At 41.5% G+C, this 22,679-nt stretch overlaps 1 protein-coding gene across 2 annotated transcripts in view; it reads left to right on the plus strand.

The window, feature by feature from the left end:
- Positions 1–18,247: 18,247 nt before the first annotated feature.
- ABCB7 (ATP binding cassette subfamily B member 7) overlaps positions 18,248–22,679 on the plus strand; it is a 66,588-nt gene continuing 62,156 nt past the window's right edge. For both annotated transcript variants that reach the window (XM_050964641.1, XM_050964642.1), the window contains exon 1: positions 18,248–18,421. In XM_050964641.1, the coding sequence (XP_050820598.1) occupies positions 18,260–18,421 (162 nt within the window). In that variant the 5' untranslated portion in view covers positions 18,248–18,259. The remainder of the gene's footprint in view (positions 18,422–22,679) is intronic.

Genomic DNA, 22,679 nt, shown 5'->3' on the forward strand with positions numbered 1-22,679 from the left:
GCCAGCTGGGGCTGTGTAAGGCTATTACCTGGTCTGTCTGGGCAAACTTCAGCTCTGCTGTCCTCCAGTTGTTCAGGGGGCTAATAAAAATAGCTGCTTGGGAGATAGGCAGGCATAGGAGAATGTCTTTGGTCAGGTAGTGTTCTATCCCCAGGGTCAGGGGAATGGATCTAATCACAGGCAGGGAGCTTTTTTAATTTCCTTTCTGATTAGTTAACTAGCCTTACTTGTTATGAGTACTAACCTTTGAAGGAAAATACTTTGACTATGTGTGTATTCCTCCCCAGTTCCCATACTAGCTAAATGTATCCTGGACTTCCTAATGCTCCATACAGGTATTGTTCTGAACTAAACAGTCATTGAATGCTGGCTAAGCTAAATATTACAGTGCAGCCTTCCTTATCTGAACTAATTGGGTCAATGATATCTTTGAGGAGGATAGGAAAAAATAGGGGATGAATTCTGGACTGATCTGCCCCCAAAATAAGCATCCACAGAAGGTAATAATTATATTATAAATAACTAGAGTTTGACAGATTTACTTGAGAAAAAAAATGCCAGGTGCCCATCTTATGTGCAAAATTTCAGACAGGATACTTTTTCAACATAGAAGTTGTGAACTCTTCAAGGGAAGGGTTTATAATGGAAATAATGGCAGAGCCTTAACTGTAGAGGCATAAACACAGATCCTTCATTGGAGTTGAGAAGCTTGATTCTGTAATTATTAAGGGATGCATATCAGTAACTCTAGGCACATGCCTGTTAGGAAAATAGGAATTAAAAAAAAAAAAAGCAAAGCCTTGGTATGTCTTAATTATCTTGTCAATCCATTTAATGAAGAACTAGGTATGTAGTAATACTGCAGTTTGCAGAGCATAGTAGCATTCAATGAGAACTTCTTGTATGATTTTTTTGTAATGCTTAAACATATATACAATGGAGAGAAGACAAGATAGGACTCCATGAAAGGCTGAACCACCATAAAAGTGCACCTATAGAAACAATTTCTAGGGTTGAAATTCAGAGGGCCTCAAACCAGGCTTCATCTTTCATACTCCCAAAGTACATGTAAAGGTATTTGCAGTTATAAAATTGTATGTGCATCTGTGGATGCTTTCAAAATGTTTACATGTCACACTCATAAATGCATTTTTTGTGAGCACAGTCAGAGGCTGCTGAAAATGTGGCCTAAACTTGAAGTTTAGATTATGTGCAGCAAATTTTTAGTGATGGGAAATGGAGTACAGGCCTGTCATAAACAGATAGCTAAGGGTTAATGTCTTTCACCTGAAAAAAAAGTAACCTGAAGCACCTGACCAGAGGACCAATCAGGAAACAGGATTTTTTTCAACTCTGGGTGGAGGGAAGTTTGTGTCTGGGTTCTTTGTCTTCTGCCTGAATCTCTCTCAGCTAGAGAAGGATTTTTCTATTTCCTGCTTTCTAATCTTCTGTTTCCAAGTTGTGAGTACAAAATGGTTTGTTTTGTATTTACATGTCTATAGTTGCTGGAGTGCTTTGAATTGTATTCTTTTTGAATAAGGCTGTTTATTCAATATTTCTTTTAAGCAATTGACCCTTTATTTGTCACCTTAATACAGAGAGACCATTTGTATGTATTTTTCTTTCTTTTTTATATAAAGCTTTCTTTTAAGACCTGTTGGAGTTTTTCTTTAGTGAGGAACTTCAGGGAAATTGAGTCTGTACTCACCAGGAAATTGGTGGGAGGAAGAAGTAAGAGGGAAATCTGTGTGTGTTAGATTTACTAGCCTGACTTTGCATTCCCTCTGGGTGAAGAGGGAAGTGCTTTTTGTTCCAGGACTGGAATTAGAGAGGGTGGACTCCCTCTGCTTAGATTCACGGAGGTTGCTTCTGTGTATCTCTCCAGGAGCACCTGGAGGGGGGAAGGGAACAGAGTTATTTCCCTTTGTTGTGAAACTCAAGGGATTTGGGTCTTGGGGTCCCCAGGGAAGGTTTTTGTGGGGACCAGAGTGCCCCAAAACACTCTAATTTTTTGGGTGGTGGCAGCAGTACCAGGTGCAAGCTGGTAACTAAGCTTGGAGGTTTTTCATGCTAACCCCCATATTTTGGACGCTAAGGTCCAAATCTGGGACTAGGTTACTGACAAGGCCTCTCTGCCAGATGGATTTACTTGGAGTTTAAAGTGCTCTGGGATTGTGTGCTTTTAAATTTTAAGATGAACAGCAGCCCAGGAACCCAGCTGAAAGGCTGTATCCCATAACAGGAGGCATGAGTGTGGGGAACTGAAGACTACTGCAGGAAAGAATTATATAGGAGGCTCAAAGGAGAAGGGAGTCTGACCTCAGGAAGTTTAAATATGTAACCATAAACATCTCAAATGCGTCTGAAGAAGTGGGTATTCACCCACGAAAGCTTATGCTCCAATACTTCTGTTAGTCTATAAGGTGCCAAAGGACTCTTTATTGCTTTTTACAGATCCAGAGTAACACGACTACCCCGCTGATACTTGACAGTCTGAACCTGAGTCCCAAAAGTCAAAGCTTTTGCATACCCTTAATGTGTTTGTGTTTTGGGGGTTTAGAATCGGTTCAACCTGTGCTGCTCCTTGTTATACTTATGATCTTTTCGCTCCTACCTTGTCTTCTCTATCTGTTTGTTGTATCCACCTGTTGTCTCTCATCATGTTAAAATTATAAGCTCTTTGGAACAGAGACTAAACAGAATTTATTACAGCACCTAGCCTTACTCCCTGATTTGGGACTCTGAATGCTACCACAATACAAATAATTATATTAATATCAATGAAATAAACTTGATAGCTGCTATCTTGGCCCAAAATAAGGGTCCAATCCTGCCCCCACTGAAGTCAGTGGGAGGTTTATTATTGACTTCAATAGGAGTTAGAGTGGTTTGCAAGCTAATATAAAATATACAGTTTGGCACATTTGTCATGTTTTCCTTCAAGAAGAGTAGTCTGAATTAGGTTCTGTGACCTCTCCCACTATTAAGAGGGTATGTCACATCGGCTGTTGAACTCTGCATGAAGCCCATGAGTAGTAGGTTCCAATCCCATTAGGTGAGGCATCCTCAGGGAGTGCTGTGGCAATGCAACTGTTATTGCTTGGTCCTGCCTGACAAAAATCACAGATGGGAGCCACATTACTGCATGGTCCCTGCTAGAAGACCTAATGCAGGATCAGGTCTTACATTGGTATAAACTGGGAGTAAGTGCACCGAAGTCCAAGTTAGTCAGTGTAAAGCTTGAGGAAGGAGAAACAGAAACCAGTCCTACATGTGGGACAGAAAAATCAAGTTGTCAATTATCTATTCATTGTGGTATTATTTCTAAAATATTATTCTTAAATTTATGTATTAAGAGTCTGTCATCTTGAAATTCATACTAGCTATCCAGTAAGTTGATTTCTCTTCCCTATTTCATGTTAACTGACAAAACAGAAATTCCAAGTCCTGTGAATTGTGTTGTATCACTATCACTGCTCACTGAATTCTGATAGTTAATTAAATGATGAGACTCCTAAATTCCAAGCCATTAATTGGACTATATTACAGTCGTGGCCAGGAATACTTATCAGTGAATCTGATGTTTACTGCCTGCTTTATAATTACAGTTAATGCGCCAGGTCCCTTGAGGGTAAGAGACAATACAGAATGGAAGGGGAGCAAACACAAATGTGAGGAGGGAAGAAAAGAGAGGAAAATAAATCCATTGCTACCCCGGGTACACACACACAAAAATTTAAACCTCTTCCCCAACACTGCTCTAAACCTCCTGAAACAGCCGCTTCTTGTTATGTTTCTGCACAGAAGGCTAAATATATACTTTCTGTCTACAATTATTTTTAGATTAAGGATATCAACAAAAAAGAACAAAAGTAAAGTCTGCCTGTGAGAGCATTGTGTTGGTGTGTCACCTCTGCACATGCTATAGTAATCCTGACATCAAAATGACTGCTATCTCTATACACATACAGAGTTCTTGGGCATTTAAAGGTGTAGTACACAGAAAATAAAGTGCAGAACACTGAAGGTGGGGGGAGAATTGGGGAAAAACATTTTCTGCTGAGACATAAAACCTGAGATTTTATAGGAACTATTAGCGAACAATTTAGTTGAGGAAGTTAGTCCTTTCTTTGGCTCAGAATGACCACATGCAATCTGCAACATTTTTAATAAACTTGTTCAATATTTACAATTGCTTAACTTACACTTTATGAAAACATATTTTAGATTGTGTGTTGTTTGAAGGATTCATTTGGTGTTCACTGCTCATTATTCAAGCTGTGTAGTTGGTCAGAAAGAAAGTTACTTCATATTGTTCCTTCATGATTGGATTAACATAATTTTTTTTTATAATTCCCTATGGGGGACACATGTTTATGTGAATATGAGACTCCCCTGAATATTTGTATGAACCAAACCTTGCATATCCAAATATTAGCACAAAGCAAAAAAAAGGAGGCTTATGAATACTGCTGAGGTAAATTCACTTATTTGATATGCATAAATGTTTGCGAATACTGTTTTGCAATATTTGCCCATTTCTAGTCCTAATCATTTCACATAATGAAAAAAAATTGTAAAAAACACAGCTGTTGACCCAATGGTCATGACCAAATTGAAGTTCAGCTAATTACTTTCTGCCTCCATATATTCGCACTGTAGTTTACTGGATTTTGCTCCAATTCCTGCCTTCAGTTGTTGTGTATTAGAGCAGGATGACCCCAGCAACTGGAGGCATAGGCGCTGACTCCGTGGGTACTCCGGGGCTGGAGCACCCACGGAAAAAAATGGTGGGTGCTCAGCACCCACCGGCGGCTCCCTGTGGCCCTGTCCCCTTGCTCCAGCTTACCTCTGCCTCCGTGAGCGTGCCACCGTGTCCTGCTTCTCCCCTCTCCCTCCCACCGCTTGTGCCTTGACACAGCTGATTTGCAGGGAGGGGAGTGGAGGGGAAACGCGGTGCACTGGGGGAAGAGGCGGGGCTGGGGAGGGGATTTGAGGAAGAGATCCAATAGGGGCAGGGAGGGGGTGGAGTTAGGGCGGGGACTTTGGGAATGGGGTTGGAATGGGGGGGCAGAGGTGGAGTCAGGGCAGGGGGCATGGGCACCAACCGGCACTGAGAAAGTTGGCACCTATAACTGGAGGCCCATCTCTCTTGCTCCATGATGTATAAGCTGTATGCCAGCTGCCTGGCACTGAGGATCATGGAGTGGTTGGTGAGCGAGGGAGCCATCAACTCCATCCAGAAAAGCTTCACATCATGTGAGGGCTACGAACACAACTTCATCTTCCAAACCACCATCCAAATGGCCAGAAGAGCGCAGAGGCAGTGCATGGTAGCGTGGTTCAACCTGCTAATGCCTTTGGGTCCATGACTCAGCACCACATCTTTGCCACAGTCCAGGAGTTCGGGATGCCAGAGAACTTCCTTCATGTAATCCGAAAGCTGTACGAGGGATGCAGCATCACCACCAAGATCCCGATCCAGAGTGGAGTAAAGCAGGGCTGTCCCCTCAGCCCCATCATCTTTAACCTCGCCATGGAACCATTGCTGTGAGTGATCTCCAATGGTACAGATGGCTTCAACCTTCACGGTGAGAGGGTGTGTGTCCCGGCTTATGCAGATGATCTGGTCCTGACCGCAGATGACCCAGAGAGCCTCCAAGGTATGCTAGATACCACCAGTTGAGTTGCTGACTGGATGGGGCTCTGCTTCAGTGCAAAGAAGTGCACAACTCTCCACACTGACGGCCGCAAAAGGGACTCAGTGCAGGCGACGGGGTTCCAGATCCAGGGTGAGTCCATCATCCCCCTGGCAGATTTCTGTGTCCGGCAGACACCTGAGGACACCATCCAGGAGATCTTGCAGGATGCCTCCAAGATCAATGCCTCCCTGCTGGCACCGTGGCAGAAGATAAATGCCCTGAACACCTTCCTGATCCCCTGTATCTCATTCGTCCTAAGGGGATCCGCTGTGGCAAAGGTGCTCCTCAGCAAGGTAGACAGGATTGTCTGGCAGCTGGTAAAGTAGTGGCTGTTCCTACCCCAGAGAGCCAGCAACAAGCTGATCTACATCGCCCAGAGGCACAGCGGTGCCAACATCCACCGCATGGGCGAGCTGTGCAATGTCATGGTGATTACCTATGCCTTCCTCCTGATGACATGTCCCAACACCACAGTAAGGAACATCGCAGCGAACGCCTTGCATGACATGATAAAGCGGATCAACAGAGCCCTCCCCCCTCAACCAAGACATCGCCACCTTCCTGAACGGCCCCCTGGATGGCAAATTTGGATGGGAAAAGGGCGACATCACTTCACTGTGGTCTCGTGCTCGCAATGCTACGCATTGATTGGGCAAGCACATTGGCTGCCGCTGGGAATGGTGTGAGGAGCGCCAGGAGCTGGGAGTCCTGGTGCCACAGATCAGGTTGGACGACAACACCATCATCATCCTGAGCACCAGGGGCATGCTGGACAGGACCCTGAAGGCCACCACCCACTCGCCGTATGTGGAAACCCTGAAGCATAAACTGAACCAGGGTAAAGCCTTTGAGTTGACCAGCAAGTGGGACACCAGCAACTATTTCCTCACTGGGAGCAACTTCACCCATTTCGCCAACTGGCAGTTCATCCACCCTGCCCGGCTCAACTGCATCTGGCTCAATGGAACCATCCACCACAGGAACCAAGACAAGCGTTGCAGGAAGTGCAGCTACTCCAACGAGACTCTGTCCCACATCCTGTGCAGCTGCAAGCCCCACTCCAGAGCCTGGCAGCTGCACCACAACACCATATAGAACCGCTTGGTGAAAGTCAACGCACCACACCTGGGGGAGGTTGCCATGAACTGTGCCATCCCTGGTACGGACAACCAGCTGTGATCTGACATCATCACCGACAAGGCTCAGAAAAAGATTATCCTCATCGACATCACGGTCTCCTTTGAGAATAGGACCCTGGCCTTTTGCGAAGCCTGAGCTCATAAGCTGGAAAAGTATGCTTCCCTGGATGACACCTTGAGAGCGAAGGGCCACAAGGTGCAGATGCACACCCTGATCATTGGAGCCCTGGACTCCTGGGACCCCTGCAATGAGCGTGTGCAACGAGCATGTGCTTGCAGGATCCATCAACGCTACGCATGGCTCATGCAGCGCCTCGTGGTCTCAGACACCATCTGATGGTCCAGAGACATCTACACCGAACACACCACCGGGCACTGACAGTACTAGGAGGCGTGAGCCGGAGTGATATCATGCATCAACCATGAGAAAGGGGCCAAGAGACTTTGTCCGTTGGACCACATGAACTGGAACTATAAACTCATGAACATTAAATCTCACCAAATGAGGGTCAATCCATCCTCATCATTGTATCCACTCATTCTACTCCACACCCGAACATAGCCAATATATAATCAACATACCCTCATATCTCAGTGTCTGTACTTTGACCCGTTAACCTTTTACCCCCAATCGGGGATATTGCAGATTACGTATTCCTTACGCCATCCGATCTTAAACCAAACTTCGCACCCCTTGATAATCTGTACGCTATTCCCTGATAACCAGAAACTTCTACACTTAAACTCTGTAGCGTTCACTTTTTTTTAAACATCTTAATAAAATCGTTATTTCTGTGTGCTTATAATCAGCTGCTGTATTGTCCTCCAGAGGTGTTTGCATTCCCAGTGGTAGATGAAGTAAATTACTTTGGCAGGAAAGGCAATGCATTTTTGAAAATTTGGCCTTATATTTCTAAAGGAACGTGCAAAAAGACTTGGAAGATATGGCCCAGAAGAGCGCTAATGCTGTGCAAAATTCTGCTCTAGTGGCTGTCAATTCCTAATGGAGTTACACTAGGGATGACTTTGGCTGAGTGTTTCTTCTGTCATCCAGATAGTTCCTTGAATTCATTCTGAATGAAGGAAAAGTAAATACCAAAAAAACCCACCCAACAATTCTTTTGTCTAGTTTTTGATATTTATAAAGGGAAATAATACCACACACTTTGCAGTCCCTTATCTCTAATTTCAGTGGGTCCAGATCACAGTTGTCCTGCAGCCAATTTTTATCAGCAAATCAGTTGCATCCCTTATCGAAAAATACCCCTTTTGGTATAGCGGGCTTTCTGTAAACCCCTGTCTCCCAGCAACCTACCCATGATTCTGGGGATATGACTGGGGAAACGCTGCACTTTGGCTATTCTCCAGCTGCCCAAGGCCCATAGCACCCCAAGGGATGGATTAACTGGTGCCAAGGACTGCACCTTAGCTACCCATCACTTCACTAGGTTCTAGACTGGTGCAGGAATGGATTCAATCCCAGAGCTATATTAACAGCTGCCATCAGGAGTTCCGTAGACACCATAGCCCTATGGAATTCACCATGCCTATTAAAAGGATCTGCCTTCTGGGGAGGCTAATTCATGCAACAGGCTTACTGAATGCTTTTTTTTTTTCTTTGTATGTCTACACTGAAAAATCCTCTCTCATGTTGGTATGAAAAATAGAGGTGTAGATTTTGTTTTTAAAGACAGCTGTGTTAGGGTGTGTTGCAAAATTGGGTCTCGTATGAATTCAGATAGTGAATTCATTGTTAATAGCAGTGTTTCCAAACCGTGGGGGAGGGGTCATGGGAAGGCTATAGAGGGGTTGTGGGCCTGGTGAGAAGGGGATGCCTTGGGGGGATAGGAAGGTTGGAAAGTGAAACCACACTCATCCCATAGTGATGGTTCCTGTCCTCTGGGGCTGGGCCTCACTCCCTGCTCTGAGTGTTGCAACCTGGTGCATGGGGTCGGGGTAGTGGCTGGGCGAAATCTGAGTGGTGCTATGATTTTGTGCACCAGGTCACAATGCCACTCACTCAAATTTGGTCTGACGGCACCCCCATCATGGGCCAAATCTGAGTAGCACTGCTGTGCCAGGTCCAGCCCCACAGGACAGGAGCCGCCACAGAGGGGAGGACAAGCTTGCTCTCCCTTCCCCACCCCATCCCACCGCCCCAGGGTCTCTCCGCACCAGGCTGTGGTGCCAAGACACATGGTGCTGCTGCATAGTTGGTGACCGTCAGCAGGGGAGGACAAGGAGGAAGATGACCTGTAATTTTGGATCCCCACTGATTTGGATCCTGGGTGCACTGAAAAAAAAAAAAAAAAGACAAAATGCAGTTGGTGGGTCACCTTACTAAAAAGTTTGGGAATGTCTGTTTTATAGGGAAATGAAGTGAATGTTCTAATTTTTTTTAATGTATTGTAATGTGTAAATTATAATTTTGGTCTCAATGACCCTCTATTTAGAGTTTAGTTTTATGGGGGGAAATTATATAGTCCACTCTCATCAGAAAGTAAATGTGCTGGCTTTTAGTTTATTGCTGTAGACTATGGTATCTGGACTAGTTACTACCTTCGTTGCCAGCAAAGAGGGAACTTTATTTATGGGTTTTTGCTTTCATATATTGTACAGTGTTTAAATGAAAATGATTACCCCATATATTAATTTAAATAACCAATAGCTGTTTTTAATCTTACTTTTGTAAAACAACAGTATCCTCTGTTCAAAAACAACACAAAAAAAGGATAAGTAAACAAACTGTCCCTTCTCTGAAAAATAGAGTTACTTTACTAACTGCTTAGTGGGGGTGTAAAATATTAAAGGCTCTTAAAACTCAAGAAATCCTTGAGAGCAGCAGTGAGCCATCAACATGTTCTTCACTGTACTCTTAGCCAGACTAAAACAATCAGATAATCATGTAAAATTGTTACAAGCTGGGTGAAACCTCCTCATAGGTCAAATTAAAACCTTGCTGAGATTGAGGGGTGTGAACTCGCCCCTCAATTAACATAACTATAAGAATACATTAATCACAAGTTCCTATCTAAGACAAAAGGGTTATATGAACACACAGGGGTTTCTGGACTAACTGCAGAGGGCTTTTGCTGAGTATTTTTGGAGGCAGAATACAGAGAAACAGAAGGGACAAGAACAGAGAGAGAGAGGCAGAGGCAAAAAGCAAGAAAACCAAGCAGTAGCCTCTGAGCCCAATGTGACCTTGGGAAAAATGAGAGAGAACTTTGGGGTTTATTGGCTGAAAAAGCTTGGGGCTGTGTCAGGGATCAAGGCCTTTCACAGAGCTAGTCTGTAGGTGGCCTCATCAGCACAAGTAGCCTGCAGCAGGCTGCCTGATTTGCCATGCAACCTGATTTTTAAAATTGTACCTTTTTAATGCTTTTTGTTAACAGTTGCCCATCCATAACTGATACAGCATGTAATTTGTCTGACTTCTATGTTTTTATCATAAATTGCCTCTAGTGTGCGCATTTTCATGATCTTGATATTTTATGTGTCAATCTCAGGATTTCACATCAAGTCAAGTACTTCCCTGCCACTGCACAATCTCCTGTGAGCACAGCCCTGATGAATTTTTACAGATATGGTTTTATTCTACTTGCACTACTAAGCCATTTAATGTATCTGTGTGCAGAGATGTGAAAGAGGTGAGCATCTAAATGAAGTCAGATCTGCCAACCTAAGGAAACAGAAAATGGAGATTTGAGAAGATAATGGTAGAGATCTTTTATATCCTGCTGAAATATAGGTTAGACTTATTTTATTGAAGGATTGGAATAAATAAAAAGTGAATCCTATTCAGAGAGGAAATTGGAAATTTCGTCAAGATTTCTTCACAGGAGAAGTTGTGGACAAAGAGCAAAAATGTTTAGTAGGTATCAATCTGCTTCAATTAAGAGGGAAAAACTGAGGGAGGACTGTGAAGTGAACAACAAAGGGTGTATTCTTCATCTAAGGTGATCAATTCTAGTCGTTATTAATGCAAGCACTCATATTCAAGTATCAAGCCAGGCTTGTAGTAAAAAAGGGATGTATCCTCAGTCACACCAGTGCAACTCCCTTGCCTTTAATAGGATCAACCCAATGTAACTGAAGTAAGAATTTGGGTCAAATGTTTTTGATCTGGTTATGAAACCTACATTGCTCACCATGGTCAAATCCCCAATCACCTTCTTTGTTTGGAAGGCTCTTAACAGATCTAATCTACTGATCTAGTCTATGTTTCTGACTTCATAGTCAAGTGTACATTTCACTCTTCTAACCTCTTTACCCTTCTAACCTTATTTTTCCTATTTTGAAATTGATCAGATAAATGAAATCAAGTTGCTTGTCTCTGAAATAGCTTGTTTTCATGGAGTTTGTAATATACACATCCTCATTAACATTTTGCTGGTTCTTGTAATGCACACTGACTCACAGCTCTTAGATAAGGGAAATTGTCTAAATACCTGCTCATCCTGGATAATAAAAGGTATTATGACTATCTTCAAAGTGCTGTAAAAACATTAACTAATTAGTCCTTAGAACATCCTAGGTGGTAGAGGATTATTATTATTCTTCCTATTTTACTGGTTGGGGGGGGGGTTGGTTTTTTTTGGGGGGGGGGAGGACTGAGACAGAGCCGTTAAGTGATTTGCACAAAGTTACACAGAAAATGAGTGGCCGAGCAATTCCAAATGCACAAGGAAGTGTGTTATTAGTCCAAGAATATTAAGAATCTGAAAAAGTGACTGAAGTGAGGACATTCAGTGATAAGGCTAAAACCTAGTCCTGTCTCACTGTGTTGTACTTATTTTAATGCAACTGTCTCCAATCCACTGTGATTAAGGGAGTCAAAGTAAATGTATAAAAGGAAGGTGCACCCATACCCAAGTCCAGTCAAATAAGTTAAAAAGAGATTCATCTTTTTTGCATGGTTCTCCAAAAATACCCAGTTATCCCTCTTGTATCAGCCCTCCCCAAAGACACCATGTTTTCCCATCACAGCTTGACTGGATGCTATCCATGTCACCCCTGGTTCTACCAGATACAGTCACAGGAGAAACATGGACCCCTAAAAGTTAAAGGCTTGGCCTCTTCAGCAATCCTTGTTCCAAGGGACCTAGTGAGTTAAGAAGTCGAAGTAATTTCCTTACCTATTAACTATGCAGTTGGAGGCAATGTGGTCCAATAGACAGGGCTTTTAGGCTAATTACTCAGGATGTCAGGGTTCTATTTCCAGACTTTCACAGTGACCTTAGGTATGTCACTTGCCCTGTCTGGGCCTCCATTTTCCCACCCTGTCTTGTCTCTTTGGGGCATGGATTGTACCAACACATAGTGGAAGATAGTGCCTAGCACAACAAGGCATTACACTAATACAAATAATAATTGCTAGTAGGCCATAATGCTAGGAGCGAGGAAGAAAAGCATTAAAAAAGCAAAACAGGGGGACTGACCAAAGAACATAGGAAGAGGAAAAATACAGCAGAATTGGAAGGACCTTAACTATAGAAAAGAAGATGAGATTTTTTTTTCAAATATATTAAATACAATCCCCCCTTGAATATATATATAAATAAAGTTGCACATCTTAACTCATAGCATAGAATCAGAGACATTATAAACCTCTGAAGTAATTCAGTCCATAGAGATACAATATGAAATTTACTAAGATTACAGAATTTTCTCTAAAGAAAGAGCACAGTTGTTAGTCCGAGTACAGGACTGTTCACTAGAGGCCATTTTCTAGTGAATTGTTCCATTTAATTTTAAAAGTTCCAAATGATGGGAGTTCCCAAACAGAATGGATTAAAAATAGATTTTTTTTTAATAAAATTTCAATTGGATTTTTTAATTTTGTTTAAATTATAATTTTCTTCTTTTTTAAAAATAAACCTGTTTACAATGAAATCTGAATTTAATACAAAGTATGTTAGGACCTAAACTATCTTGCAAAACATTTTTAAAAATAAATATGCTGAATCCATGACCCTCTATCAACAACTTTGAGTTAAGGGCTGATCTTTATAAAGAAAGAATCAGAAGAAAAATATCTAACTTTTGAGGTCAAGCTCTTTAAACATGTCACAACATGTATTGTATTAAGTTACTGGGTGCAAGAGACTGGCACATCTTCACAGGCATTTGGAACTGGCCTCTGATAACAGGAGACAGGATCACGTATCTCATCAGGATCATCCACCAAGCCCACCTGGGTGGCATCTTACTCCTGTTTTATAGCTTCTTTCTAACTGAGCCCTAATTGTCTCCGGTCTCAATTTAAAAAAAGTCACACCACTTAACTGGTGGAAGTCAGCAGCTAAGCACCTGGAACCACTGTTCAAGTGCTAAGGTAGGTTTTGACAGCAGTAGCCTCTTCTTCAGGCACAGAAATAATATTTTCTTCATTTGGACTAATTCATTCAAAAGTGAGACATTGAATTGGAGTTGACGACAAAGCAGGAAAACTTGTCTTTCTCTTCCAGTCTATGAATAAAAACGAGGAGGTTGAGGATGAGATCTACCAGTTATAGAAGTCTGAAAGATGGACAAAGTAACTTAGGAGATTGTCATTTACAAGACTTAGGTGAGTAGGTAATTTAAACTCCCAATTGCTTTGACTAAGGCATATTTGGAACATATTGATGAAGTCAGTTACCAGGACCAGATGGTTGTCACCCAAGAGTTCTGAAGGAACTGAAATATGAAATTCAGAACTACTAACAGTGCCATGTAACTTGGTTAAATCAAACTCTGTACAAGATAATTGGCACATGCTGATTTTTAAAGACGCAACCCTGGCAATTACAGACTGGTAAGACTAACGTCAGGACCAGGCAAATTGATTGAAACTACAGTAAAGAAAAGAATTATCATAAATAAACAATTATTTGAGGGCGGTAACAAACACATGGATAAGGGTGATTCAGTGGATGTAGTTTCCTTGGACTTTCGGAAAACTTTTGACAAGGTTCCTCACACACAGAAAAGGCTCTTAAGCAAAGTAAGCAATCATGGGGTAAGAGGGAATGTCCTTTCATTGATAGAAAACAAAGGTAGGAATGAATGATCAGTTTTCACAGTGGAGAGCAGTAAATAGTGGGGTCCCCCAAGGATCTGTAGTGATCTCTGCTGTTTAACATATTCAAAAAATTATCTGGAAAAAGGGATAAATAGTGAGCTGGGCAAAGTTTGCAGGTGATGCAAAATTACTCACAGTGGTTTAATCAAAATCTGACTGTGAAGAGCTACAAAGGGATCTCACAAAATTGGTGATAGGGCAACAAAATGACTGATGAAATTCAATGTTGATAAATTCAAAGTAATGCACACTGGAAAACATAATCCCAACTATACATACAAAATGATGGGGTCTAAATTAGCTGTTACCACTCAAGAAAGAGATCTTGAAGTTATTAGGGATAGTTTGCCAAAAACATTTGCTCAATGTGCAGCGACAGTCAAAAAAACTAACCATGTTAGGAACCATTAGGAAATTAACAGAAAATATCATAATGCCACTATGTAAATCCATAGTATCCCCATACCTTGAATACCACATGCAGTTCTAGTCACACCCACCTCAAAAAGGATAGATTAGTATTGAAAAAGGTACAGAGAAGGGAAACAAAAATGATTAGGGGTATGGAACAGCTTCCATATGAGGAGAGATTTAAAAGACTGAGACTGGTCAGATTAGAAAATACACAATTGAGAGGGATATGATAGAGGTCTATAAATCATGATTGGTGTGTAGAAAGTGAATAAGGAAGTGTTATTTACCCCTTCACAGAACAAAAGACCCAATGGTTACCGAATGACATTAACAGGCATCATGTTTAAAACAAACATAAAGAAGTACTTCTTCACACAACACACAGTCAACCTGTGGAACTCATTGATGGTGATGTTGTGAAGGCCAAAAGCATAACTGAGTTAAAAAAATAATTAGATAAGTTCTTGGAGGATAGATCCATCAATAACTATTAGCCAAGATGGTCAGGGATGCAACCCCATGCTCTGGGTGTGCCCAAACTTCTGACTGCCAGAAGCTGGGAGCAGATGACCAGAGATGGATCACTTGATAAACTGCCCTGTGGTGTTGATTCTCTCTCAAGCATCTGGCACCACCACTGTCAGAAGACAAGGATACTGGGCTAGATGGATCATTGGTCTCACATAGTATGGTCATTCTTATGTTCTGAGGAAAATTTTCCCAAGGTGACGTGAAATAATCAGTTTAATTCACAGGCTACAGTTATTCCCTCTGTTTAATAAATCATTTAGTTGTAAATGTGAAACATGTTTTGATAAAGGAAGTTTATGTATCCAAAACATTTAAGGTTGTTTTGTTTAATACATTTTATATGCTGTTTGGTGTGTTTAATTAAATTCTAGTCATCATCCAAATGCAGCTTGACACAAATCAGGAGCAAAAACTTAATTATCTAGCAAAAAAGTAATATCTCACTTATTATTTTGCTAACATACTTAAATTGTGCAATTAAGAATCTGAAACTATTAAGTTATATAATTGCTTAAATAAATGTATATAGTTATAGTGTACCCTTCGAGGTAGCAAAAAAAAATATACCAAATATATCATGAAGGCTCTATTTAGTTGTAAAGCAATGTTTTAATGGTCATATTAAAATTGATTTAAATTGAGGGTGTTCCACTTGGTTTTAAATCAATCCACTCTGTTCCCAAGTGATAGGGATTCCACTACTTTCCTTGTGATTCCATTCCATTGCCTATCAAATCCAACCATAAGAGTTTTCTCCTACTATTCAGTCTTAATTTTTCCATACTTACTGTGATCTCATTACTCCTTGTAATTCACTCACGTGTCACCGTAAATAATTCCTCTCCTTCCTTAATGTTTATTTTTTCATTGTATCCCCTTAGTTATCTGTAAACCAAGCTGTTAATATTTAGCTCTTTTAACCTCTTTTCACAAATGAATCCCTCCAGTCTCCTAATATTATTTTTGATCTCAGAGCTATGGCTATACCTCCAGCTTGGGAGTTCAATCAAACCACTCCCAAATCTCACACACATTCCTTATATGGAATGTCTACAAATATTCCTTACAAAACTAGGATTTGCTTTGGAATTTTAGGAGTAGAATTAGACAAAACATTAGAAAGTGCCTGTAGGCAAAAATTCTGCACTGACAGGGATATGAACTGGATGATCTCCTGCATCTTTCGATCTCTAACTTCAGTGGTTCTCCTAAATTATATTACAGACCACTGACTCAATGTGTGACATCAAGTAACCTCTTATTCTCTCTCTTTCAATTTACATTAAAGGGCTCTAATAATACCATTGGCTCACTGTGGAGTTGTGAGACTTGAATAATTAATGTTTGTCAAGTGATTTAGGTCCCCAGTTAAAAGGTACTAGAGCTGTGCAAAGTAATCTTGTAATACAGTATTATTATTCTATTCTACTGCTAAATTAAAATTTATTTCCTTGCAGGATTACACTAGGTGGCACTGTTCAGATCAAATACTGCCAACTATGATTATGATGAAGAATCCGATTAGTAACAGAGAAATGTCACCTATATAGTTTGAAGTGAATCTTGGTCCAAAGCAATGTTGGATGTCATAGTGCAGCCTAGTAATTCCTGAGAAACCTACCTCATTAAAATCAGTTTTAAACCAGGCCTCTTTCTTTTTTTTCCTTTTTGCTGCCAGGCTGAGCTCAGAACTCTCTCAGAAGGCAGCAACAGCAATAGTCAAGCTCCAGTAGCTTTGAAGAGATCTTTGTGTGATTAATAATGTCACACATAGTTGCAGCTTCATCATGACTGCATGCCAATCAGATGAGAGTACATACACTGTTGTAATCTATGACACATTCCCTAATTTCCTCAATTTTCAGACTGGTATTGAATTAGGGACCTATTATTACCATGTTGATTTGAGAGAAACCAAAGTTGTGCTGGGGTAAACAAAGCTTCACTTGCCCAAGGAGTTCTGTTGGGTGGCTCACAGCTATACCTATCTTGACTATAGACTCAGTTCTATACAGAGATAACGGAGCATTACATACAGGGGATCTATCTTAATCCAAGCAATATTTTAATCATTCTCAGTCCAGATTTTACACTTCCATTTTCAGGCCTCTTGCATTAAGAGAGAGCCCACTCTGCAATCAAGTTGAGGGTAGCTACTGCAATCAATAAAGTTGGCCCTGCAGGGCTCATAGAAGTTGCCCAAAATGGACACTCGTGTCAGAGTCTGGATACTTCTCCTGGTTTTATGGAGCTATCACGCTCTGTGATAATTTGAATAAAGGAGATTTGGAGTTAGATTGTTAAATGTCACCTTGAAACAAACACCTTCCTTTACAATAGAAGACTTTAAAAATTGCCAAAACATTAATCTTAAAACTATGGCGTTGTTAAGGATGGGTGAATAAATCTAATATGTGGATTCAGGTGTATTTGGTTTTGAGGGTCCCACTGTTCTGATGATCCAGCTCCACAACTAGGAATATCAGAAAGGATGACTAGAGTAAAATCAGTTACACTGTACCTTGCAGGAATGGGGGGTGCTGTAACTCAAGATGAACAGTTTATGGAAGGAGCCAAGAAACTACCCTGGAAAGGTTTTAATACCTTGGAGAGAAGGGGGAAAGAGCTTCTGTCCTGCTCCTGTCTTCCCCTGCTAGAGGAACATGCTGAGGCTTGGAGAATCTTCACTAGGGAATTTCCTTAAAGTACAGGACACACACATACTCTTCCCTATCCCCCACCAGTCTGAGAGGCAGATATGGTCCTTAAAAACTAGTACATTCCATTGTCCTGGTGCATCTAGTCATCCTATTCCCTGCGGGTTGGAAAGAGAAGCTTTGTGTGACTGCTAATATGCTCACCTAACCTATGGTCAATTTCACTAGTTTGGAAGGCCAGTGGCTTGCTCAGGTGCCCAGAGTCCACCATAGCTGATGGGTTACAAAACTTGTTTTGTGAAAATGAGAAACAGGGGCAGCAGGCAGTGATGCTGGCAGCTCCAGGACAGAGCATGCAGCCACTCCACCCCCACACTGCATCAAAGCCCAGGATGGCTCCCTGCCTGGGTAACCTCTCACTGTCCAGGCTGCCATGGAGATTTGTGGACAGGGCCAGGTAGCTGCCTCTGGCAGGTCTCCCACTGGGGCTGGGAACACTACCCGCGGGGTCACCAGTGCTCAGCAGCAGGCACAGGGCTTTCTCAGCATAGGTGGCACCAAGGGGTGGGAGAGATGGATTGAAACCCTTGGCCTGGTTCCCACCACACTACTCTAGAGCGGGCTCCATTTCCGGCACTAGCCCAGATCAGGCGAGGGGGGCACGCGAACTCTCGCCCTCGCTCCTTCTTCCCCACCCCGCTCTAGTCTGCCAGTATCCCACAATCCTCTCTGTCTTCTCTTTCTTTCAAGATGGCGCTGTTGGGGGCTCCGCGGAGCCTGGCGGCTCTCGCCGCCTTCTATCGGCGCAGGCTGCTGGCAGCGTCCCTGCTCCGGCAGCCGGCGGCCTGCGCCCATGGCTGGACAGCCGGCAGCGGGCTGAAGCGGAGCCAGGCCTCCCCGCGGATCTATCAGGTGCGGCGGGGAACGTGAGTCCCTCCCGGGACCGGGCGCTAGCGGGGAGGACACGGCGGGAGCCGGGCAAAGGGAGGAGAGGGGTCTGTGGGGCGGGCAGAGCCGGGGATGAGGGCAGGGCTCATGCAGGCTCGAGTGGGGGGTAGTCGGCAGTGGGGAGCAAGGGGGCTCGTCGGCATGGGACTGTTCCTGTGAGGAAGGGGCGCTGGGGTCAGGATTGCAGGGGAATGGGGGCAAGGAGGCAGGGCCAGCAGGGCCAGCAGGGCCGAGGACATCAGGGCAGCACGGGCAGGGGAGACTAGGCACAAGCAGGTAGTGAGTTGCTGTAGAGGGGTGTTGGGCTTTTTTAGTGGAATTTGCTGCCTTGTGTGTTTCTGCCTGTTTTTACTGATAAACCATGGCTGGTGGGCAGATTTGGTTTGTCCTTTTCCTTCTGAGCCTCCTTTGCTTTGTTACTGATTTCCACCATAATATTTTTTTTCTTGGATGTCTTCATTCTATTGCCCTGTAGTTTGCCCAGCTTTTTTTTTTTTTTTTTGTAGCTACATATTTTATATGAATGGATGAATATACAAAGCATAAGAGCAGCCATAGTGGGTCAGACCAAAGGTCCATCTAGCCCAGAGGTTCTCAAATGGGGTCGGGATCCCTCTGGGGATCATGAGGTTATTATATGGGGGGCTGCGAACTGTTAGGCTCCACCCCAAACCCTGCTTTGCCTGCAGCATTTATAATGGTATTAAATATATTAAAAGTGTTTTTAATTTATAAGGGGGGTTGTATTCAGAGTTTGCTGTGTGAAAGGGGTCACCAGTACAAAAGTTTGAGAACAGCTGATCTAGCCCCATATCTTGTGACAGTGGCTAATGTAAAGCGCCCCAAAGGGAAAGAACAGAACAGATAACTGTAAAGTGATCCACTGATCTCCTGTGTTGTCCATCCCCAGCTTCTCAATTTCTGAGTCAATTTGTTTTCCCCGTGCTCCACCTCTGACGGTCATGTAATCAAGCAGTTGTACCTCACCAGGTTATTCTGGTGAAGAAAATGTAAGTGAAATCAGCAAAGTGGGGAACTTGCTGGAGTTATAGCATGAATGTAGGAGGACCTGAGCAGACAGCTGTTGCTTATTCTGTAGTGGGTAACTGAGGGTCTAGTACTAATTATACTGGCTTGAACAGATTTGAGGCTTCTGACAGCCATGTAAATAGTGTATTCTCTCTAATATTTACATCTGTGGCTGTTAATTTTGATGCACTTTAGTTCTAATGTTTTTAAAACAAAATTGGAAGCTTTCTTAAGTAATAGTAACTGATCTTTTAATTGTGAAATGTTTATAACTTAAATATTTAACACAAAGTTTTGTTCAGGGTGGATTTGATTTAATCATGGATTTCTACATAAAAGTGCATTCTGGTATATGCTGCTCAAACAGTTTCACTTTTGTTTCTATTGCCTGTCTCTCCCTTCTCACATTTATCTCCAGACTTCTTCTCCTTGTCCAGATCTATTCTGCCTCCCACAAATCTTCTATTCTTGAACTTTTTACTTTTAGAGAAGGGTAAGGGATTGATTCGGTGTACACAAATTTGCAGAGGGACAATAGGATTGAGGTCTGTTATTTCTCACCTCTATGCATTATTTATTTTAAAACATTTTTGCTGTTAACAAGCATGTTATCTCTGGAAACACAACTCAATACTTTGAGAACTGCAAAACTAAGCATCTTTGATGGTATCTTCGAGACTGAGCACTGAGTCCCATTGGGTAGATAGAAAGATTAACCTAAATAATCTATACAGAAGCCCCTGGAACCCTGTAAAATTGGATCCATAATCCATGAATTATTGGAACTCATTTACAAAACTTTTCTTAAACATTACATGAATATATTGTCTCATATTATAGAATTAGGATTTATAATCCCTATTCCATGATGAAATATCTTTGAGCTATAATGTATCTTAATTAAAACTATCTTTAGATAGGATTTTTCCTCAAAAAGCATTTGATCAAAAAAAAATCTGATTTTTGGTTTAAAAAAAAATCACTGATTTTTATCCACCCTGGTTTTGTTACATGTTGTTGGTTTATCAGGTAGTGACATAAAAGGGGGACTGTTAAAGAGTGAGACAGTGTTTTTATATCCAAAATACTGGTTGAAATTTGACCTAGAATAACAGAAGGCTGTTAAGTAGGCTAGGGGACCTGTAATTATAAAATTAATAATAATAATTGAAGATATACCTATCTCCTAGAACTGGAAGGGACCTCAAAAGGTCATCAAGTCCAGCCCCCTGCCTTCACTAGCAGGACCAAGTACTGATTTTTGCTCCAGATCCTTAAGTGGCCTCCTCAAGGATTGAATTCACAACTCTGGGTTTAGCAGGCCAATGCTCAAACCACTGAGCTATCCCTCCCCAGTCTAATGGAGACACAGTGTCTGTATGAAAAAGCCACCCGCACATTCAGTGGTAATGACATTATCCTCTTGGCATAGAGGCCAAGAAAATGACTACTCTGAACCTCCAGCTTCTGAAGAGTATGTTGCAGCTGTGTTATGTAACGCCATGCTTTTTCAGGGTTGCTGTTTTAAAATACTTGTTTTTAACCTATAAATAAGTGCTGTCAATTAATTATAGTAACTCAAGTGATTAACTAAAAAAAAATTACATTTAAAAAAAATCGTAATTAATCACAGTTTTTAATCGCACTGTTAAACAATAGATATTGAAATTTATTAAATATTTTGGATGTTTTTCTACATTTGCATATATGTTGTATTCTGTATTGTAATTGAAATAAGGCTATATTATTTTTGACTATTTGCACTGTAAAAATGCTAAACAAAAGAAATTGTATTTTTCAGTTCACCTCATACAAGTACTGTTGTGCAATCTCTTTGTCCTGAAAGTGCAACTTACCAATGTAGATTTATTTTTTGTTACATAACTGCACTCAAAAAGAAAACAATATAAAACTTCAGAGGCTACAAGTCCATTCAGTCCTACTTCTTGTTCAGCCAATTGCTAAGACAAACAAGTTTGTGTACATTTACAGGAGATAATGCTGCCCTCTTCTTATTTAAAATGTCACCAAAAAGTGAGAACAGGCATTTGCATGGCACTTTTGTAGCTGGCATTGCAAGGCTTTTACGTGCCAGATATAAAAAAAAATTATTAAAGCTAATGTTAAAATTATATAATATATGGGTTCGGAAAAGTGTGTCCGTACATCTGCGTATAGTGCTTAGATTATCCGCAAATACAACTTTTGTTTTTAAAGTCATAAGATACATATAGTGCATAATCAGCAATAACCCACATTTAGGTGAATAGATTTAGCAATACAGTTTAGTTATTAGAATCTTAATATTCGGGTACATCACTCATGAAAAGTTGTACAGAGATTTGGTTGTGGAAAGCAAAGTACATGAGTGTGCCTCAGTAATTGAGAATTAAACATTCGTAAGCCCTTTTATGCTTCAGCCACCATTACAGAGGATGCTCTTCCATGCTGACGACGCTTGTTAAAAAAAAAAATGCGTTTATTAAATTTGTGACTTAACTCCTTCAGGGAGACTTGTATGTCCCCTGCTCTGCTTTATCCGCATTCTGCCATATATTTCTTGTTGTAGCAGTCTTGGATAATGACTCAGCACATCTTCATTTTATGAACACTTTCACTGCAGATTTGACAAAATGCAAAGAAGGTACCAATGTGAGGTTTCTTAAGACAGCACTCAACCCAAGGTTTAAGAATCTGAAGTGTCATCCAAAATCTGAGAGGACGAGGTGTGGAGCATGCTTTCAGAAGTCTTAAAAGAGCAACACTTTGATGTGGAAACTACAAAACCCGAACCACCAAAGAAGAAAATCAACTTCTGGTTGCATCTGGCTCAGATAATAAAAATGAACATGCATTGGTCCGCACTTCTTTGTATCGTTACCGAGCAGAACCTGTCATCAGCATGGACACATGTCCCCTGAAATGGTGATTGAAGCATGGAGGGACATACAAATCTTTAGTGCATCTGTCACGTAAATATCTTGCAACGCCGGCTATAACAGTGCCATGCAAATGCCTATTCTCACTTTCAGGTGACGTAAACAAGAAGCGGGCAGCATTATCTCCTGCAAGTGTAAACAAACTAGTTTTGAGTGATTGACTGAACAAGAAGTAGGACTGAATGGACTTGCAGGCTCTAAAATTTTACATTGTTTTATTTTTTAATGCATTTTTTGTACGTAATTCTACATAT

The sequence above is a fragment of the Gopherus flavomarginatus genome, chromosome 8, assembly GCF_025201925.1.
Source record: "Gopherus flavomarginatus isolate rGopFla2 chromosome 8, rGopFla2.mat.asm, whole genome shotgun sequence".
Taxonomy (NCBI): Eukaryota; Metazoa; Chordata; order Testudines; family Testudinidae; genus Gopherus; species Gopherus flavomarginatus.